This window comes from Maniola jurtina, chromosome 22 (assembly GCF_905333055.1).
Source record: "Maniola jurtina chromosome 22, ilManJurt1.1, whole genome shotgun sequence".
Lineage (NCBI taxonomy): Eukaryota > Metazoa > Arthropoda > Insecta > Lepidoptera > Nymphalidae > Maniola > Maniola jurtina.
The window spans coordinates 527,070-533,069 of record NC_060050.1 but is presented as its reverse complement, the minus strand read 5'-3'; the positions used below and the strand labels follow the sequence as shown (position 1 = coordinate 533,069).

Genomic DNA, 6,000 nt, shown 5'->3' with positions numbered 1-6,000 from the left:
TTCTTTCGTAATAAAATCGTCATAATAGAAGGAAAATTTATGAATCGGTTTTGTGAATCAATCATGAAGTATGAACCAACTACCTGGATATCAGCTTTTAGTACGATTTCTTTTAGTTTAGAGCATTTAAATACAACAAACAGTTAGCGTTGCGATTTAAATAGGTAGGCGTCTATTTGTTCGTTATGTACAGCGTTCATCTGATTGAATTGAGACTTTGTGCATTTGTTTGCGGCACATGCGTGAAGGCTTCTGACATACCATCAAAGTAAAATACGTGACCCCCGAGCTTCATTTTAACTTGAGCTTTTTGTTTTTCGGGATAAAAAGTAGCCTATGTCCGACACACTTTCGCATTTATAATTTACCAAATTAGGAATTTAAATAACATCTTAAAGATCCCGCTGTTATATTATCTAATCTTACCCGTCTTAAGTCTATACCGTCTTTCATTTTTATTGTGGGAACTTTCTAATTTCCGAACGTGACTGATGTGTCAGCTAAATGTCAACCTTGAGATATGGTTAAGGTTGCCAACTTAAAGGTTTCTTCCCTAAGACTAGGGAAAAATTATAAAACAGATTCTTTCTCATGTTCAATTGAAGCCTCCTCTTTTGATAAGTGACATTTATATCTGTGCAAGATGATGCCCGCAACGTCATCCGCGTGGAATTAGGTTTGTGAAAATCCTGCGGAACTCGGGTTTTCAAGATAAAAAGTACCACTCTTCAGACTTTAATTACACCCGTGCCAAAACGTTGCGCGTCGATCCGTTTCTCTAGTGTGAGGTGATTGAAGGAAAAACGTTAATCTTAATTAATTAATGCGAAAGTGTGTGTTTTCGCGTTAATTAATTATAATTTATTATGGGTTGCGTAGTGATATCTGTAATGTAACTTACCATCGTATTCAATTTTGATTTGTACTTTTTGAAATATAATTTCCACGGAAATACATATCAATGTTATTTTTATTGAACTTTTACGAAAAAAAAAATCTTTACGAGAAAGTTTTAGATACTTTTAGGGAAATATGCTTATTTTAATAGGTAACATGGTAACATTTAGGAACTCTGACGTTGGCATTCTTGGCATGCTAGATGTCAGTGATGTCATTTGACAATTCGCCAACTTGACTCTTTGGCAGATGGAGATTTCGTGATGGATTGAATAAAAATATTGAAATATAAACAGAAACATCCAATTTTACGGCCTAAAAACGGTTCCTAAATTACGAGAGCGTCTCCAGAACTGTATATTTAGTGTTGTTTATTTATAAAATGGCTTCAAGAGGTGGTATTATGGTTACTGGGACGAACGGTGCGGATTACGAACATAGGGAAAAAATAGCAGCTCAGTATCAAATAAGGTGAGATTGGGGATTATTTTTAAGTGCGGTGGGCTCCAAACTGTGTTCCGGGTGTGTGACACGGGACGAACTTTGAGGTTCCGTCAAATTATTTTTAGACGAAAGCTTGCTTGATCGGTTACGGTTTACCGCCATTGGTTTGAATTATGTGATGTGTGTCGATTTGGCTTTTGCTGTTATCTGTTCAACAGGTCTAAAACTTTCTGAGTATGTTAGTAGTTTACCAATATTATTCAAATAAGTAATTTTCTTATTTGAATAATGTTAGTAAACTAATAATCTTAATGTTACTATCCTAATCCATACTTCCATAATAATATAAATGAAAAGGTGTTTCTGTCTGTGCTGTTTATCTTTCAAAATTTCAGCCAAATCTATCCAGAAATTTTGTGTGAAAGAGTAACAAACATACACACATATACAAACTTTCATCTTTATAATATTAGAAAGAGAGAAAACTTTTTTATTTTATCACAATGAGCCTTAAAACTAATTACATTAATCTATCTTTTTAAGTAACACACTTTAAAAAAAGGGTCATAATATGTGACCAAATCTAGGTCTCTCAATCAGCATCATGCTACAGTAAGCTGCAGGGCTGGTTTCCTTGTGTGGGAAAGTAGGAGCCTTGAATAGTGAAGCCTGTTTTTATTGAATGTTCCAGTGCACTAAACAAGTCCCGCCTCAAGTACTGTGTGTTCTTCCACCACATGCTGTTCATGGTGATGCTGGCCAAGCTGTCCGCAGACATCCTGGACAAGCTGGACATATTCATTTTGGAGATTGAGGAGCTGCAGATACCACAGGTAGATTACTTACTTATTGATCAAGAGCAGTGATAGTCTAGTGGTTAAGATGTCCGCCTCCTATTTGGGAGATATAGATAGATAGATATCAAACTTTATAATTGAACTCAAAACATGAAATGACCATGACGAAACAAATAAACTAAAAACAATTGTATGCAAAGGTGGCCTTATTGCTCAGAGCAATCTACACCAGGCAACTTCGGTGAAAGGAGTAACTAGTGTGTTGGAGGTTGAGGGTTCAATCCCAGGCACGCACCTCCAACTTTTTGAAGTTATGTGCGTTTTAAGTAATTAAATCAGCGGTGTTCCCATTAGATCATAGATAGATGAGGATATTCAAGTGGCAGACCATGAAATTCCTGAAAGACCGGCAACATATGGGCGGTTCCTCTGGTGTTGCAAATGTTCATGGGTGGCGGTAATCACTTAACATCAGATGACCCACCTGCCTGTTTGCTTGCTATTTTTTATTTTAAAAAAAAAATTTGGTTTAACTGTGAAGGAAAACATCATAAGGGACCTACATTTATTTATTATTTATTTATTTATTTAATTAATTATTTAATTAGAACGGACCTTTTAAGTCCAATTACACTAATTAAATTAAGTTACACAGGTTACACAATAAAAATAAATTTGTCAAAGTAATTAGTATTTGTAAGTTACACAATAAAGTCAATAATCAAATATGTCAACTAATAATCAAATACATGCCTGAGAGTTCTCCATAATGTTCTTAAAGGTGTGTGAAGTCTTCCAATCTGCACTAGGCCAGCATGGCAGACTATGGCCTAAAACTTTTTCCTTCTGAGAGAAGATCTGTGCTCAGTAGTGGGCCGGCGATTGGTTGATAATGGTGTGATTGTATGGCAACATCAGTGTTTTAACATTTTAATTGCACAAGTGTAATAATGTACATTACAGTTTTAATAACAATGAAATAAGAGCCACTTTATAAGCATTATTAAAAACTCTTTCATTTCCAGCCTCTATGGTGGGAGTACCTCTGGTGTCTCTCTCTAGTGCTGTCCTTCCTTGGCCTTTCCGCAATCAAACGCAACAACATACGCTACATGCGCCATTATTTATACGGCATTACCGCACTAGGGCTTGGCCCGTTACTCTACTGTGTTATATACTACTGCGGTGACGTTTATACGTATCTGACGTTTGACGAGGACGAAGACGACGAAGAGGAGATTCAGTTGTGGCAGGTTAGTAAATTACCAAACTAGGGCTGTAATACTTTGTTATATCTCTAACCTTTCAGAGTAATGTAATCTGAAATGATGCTCTCCACATCACAATTTTGTTGATTTAGATGTGTAAATTACGGTAGTGGGGCGCGCGCATCATTCACCTTCAAACGTGTAGTCCCGTTGGCCCCAAATAGATAAACTATACAAAGATAGCTTGCATCCCAGAGAAAAGGTAATAGGCCAGTATTATCCTGGAAAATCAAAGAGTTCCTACACGGACAATGTTACGGGCATCATCTAGTGTTTTACAATTCCATGCCATTTATTGAAAATTAGCTAATGCCCGCGACTTCATCCGAGTGGATTTTAAAAATCCTTTAGGAACTAAGGATAAAAATACCCTATGTCACTCTCCAGGTCTTTATCTATACCCATGGACTTCGTCTGTGGTGGTGTTTGCTGGCGCGCGTGTTGTGACTTTTTGGAGTGTTTTTTTTGTTAAAACTGACTGGAAAGCGCTCTAAGGGGGTGCCGTGCGTATGTCGGCTGGCGCCGGCACAGACGGGGTCCATATTTCTATAGTTTAGTATTATGTTCAAATAATACGAGAGTAAGGTTAAACACGTTTATTGAGCTTGGTAGCACATGACACATAATAATTATATCAGATGTTTTTTATCTACCCACTTGTATTGATCTTTTTTACAAAAAGGTAAACAAATGGTTTAGATTCCATATATGACATACCTTCCCCCTAAGTAAGTAATACAAATTAATTAAAGTTTAACAGTTCAAATTGATAACTAAGTACACATCTAAACAGTTTACAATAATCCGATCAATCATTCAAAATTCAAACCAATACAATCAATATTTTCATTAGAACCCCTTGGCCTAGAATATGGAACCTTATTATGGTAATTTCGTTTAGTTTTAATTTTCCCTCCCGGTATGTCTATTTCTGCTGATTTAGGTATTCCTAATATCTCTTCCCATCTCTCAGAGCTGGGTATTTCAATGATAGGATCATTTTCTATCTCTCCTTCCCATCTCTCAGAGCTTGGCATTTCAATGATAGGATCATTTTCTATCTCTCCTTCTAAACTATTATCTTTTTCTTCATCAGTTCTATCATGAGTTTCCGTTGTTTCCTCTTTATTTCTTATTTTAATGATTTGATCCATATGACGCCTTAAAACTGCACCATCTTCGGCTTGCACTCTGTAGCTGGAAGGGCCGCCTTTCTCAACAATTTGACCTGGTAACCATCTCGGTCCGTTTGTGTAATTTCTGTACATGACTCTTTGTCCCACATTAGTCTCTCTGTTTTTCTGTTGAGCGTTACTTATGATTTGAGCTTCTACTTTCTTATGTTGTATATTATCAGGATGTAGCGTATCCATGAGTGTGCGGAGGCGTCTATTCATCAAAAGTTCGGAAGGACTTTTCTTTGTTGTGGAGCATGGAGTAACCCGTAGGCCTAACAACATGTTCGGGATTTTTATTTCCCATGGTCCATCCATCTTCCGTAACTTTTCCTTTACTGTCTGTACCATGCGTTCTGCCAAACCGTTAGTGGCTGGATGGTATGGTGCGGACGTCACATGTTTTATTTTGTTGGATTCCAAAAACGACTTCATTTCACTGGATACAAAAGAAGTGCCGTTGTCAGATACCAAGGTTTCGCATATGCCATGAGTAGCAAATAAATTCCTTAAATGGTGAATCACTGTTGTGGAATTTGTGTTGTTTACCGTTAAAACTTCTGGCCATCTGGAAAAAGCATCGACGCCTATAAAAAAGATTTTATTCATAAATGGTCCTGCAAAGTCTATATGAATTCTAGACCATGGCCTTGAAGGTATGACCCACTCGTGTGAAGATTTTGGAGGCATATGTCTATTTTCTAAACACCTAGTGCAATTGCTGACTAATTCATTTATGTCATCATTCAATTGTGGCCACCACACATAACTCCTGGCCAGTGCCTTTGTGTGAACAATTCCACTATGAGTGGTGTGCAGCATGCGTAGGATGCTTTGTCGAAGAGGCTGTGGTATGACGACACGACATCCTAGTAGTACACAGCCATCTTGTAAAGACAATTCTGTTCTATGTAGCCAATAGGTTCTTAGATTTCTATCTGTAACTTTGTTGGGCCATCCACACTGTAGAAAGTGAACAACTCGTGAGAGTGTTTGGTCCTTTTTAGTTTCAGATGCTATCTCATGAGCAGAGCAAGGAAAATCTTCTAGTTTTTCTGCCATTAGAAGTACTTCATAAAGAGGTTCTTCCTCTTGCTCAGGCACTGGTAGAGGCCAGCGACTTAAGCTGTCTGCATTACCGATTTGAGTTCCTGGTCGATAAGCGATATTATAATCGTGTGCCGTTAATGCTATAGCGATTCTTGTCAAACGCGGCGATAAAATAGATGGCATCGGTCTTTTTGGATCGAAAATTCCAAGCAACGGTTTGTGGTCAGTTATTACCGTAAAAGGCCTCCCAGCCAAATAGTTGTGGAACTTTTTAATGCCGAACATAATTGCAGTAGCTTCTTTGTCCAATTGTGAATACCGACGTTCATGTATATTCAACGTCCTAGAGCTCATTGCGATCGGACGTTC

General features: G+C 37.6%; 1 protein-coding gene across 1 annotated transcript in view; it reads left to right on the top strand.

Annotated features, from left to right (window-relative positions):
* The first annotated feature begins 1,115 nt into the window (after positions 1–1,115).
* LOC123877062 (protein jagunal) overlaps positions 1,116–6,000 on the top strand; it is a 7,699-nt gene continuing 2,814 nt past the window's right edge. Inside the window, exons 1-3 of the mRNA XM_045923570.1 lie at positions 1,116–1,368; positions 2,033–2,174; positions 3,164–3,391. Of these exons, the coding sequence (XP_045779526.1) occupies positions 1,280–1,368; positions 2,033–2,174; positions 3,164–3,391 (459 nt within the window). The 5' untranslated portion in view covers positions 1,116–1,279. The remainder of the gene's footprint in view (positions 1,369–2,032; positions 2,175–3,163; positions 3,392–6,000) is intronic.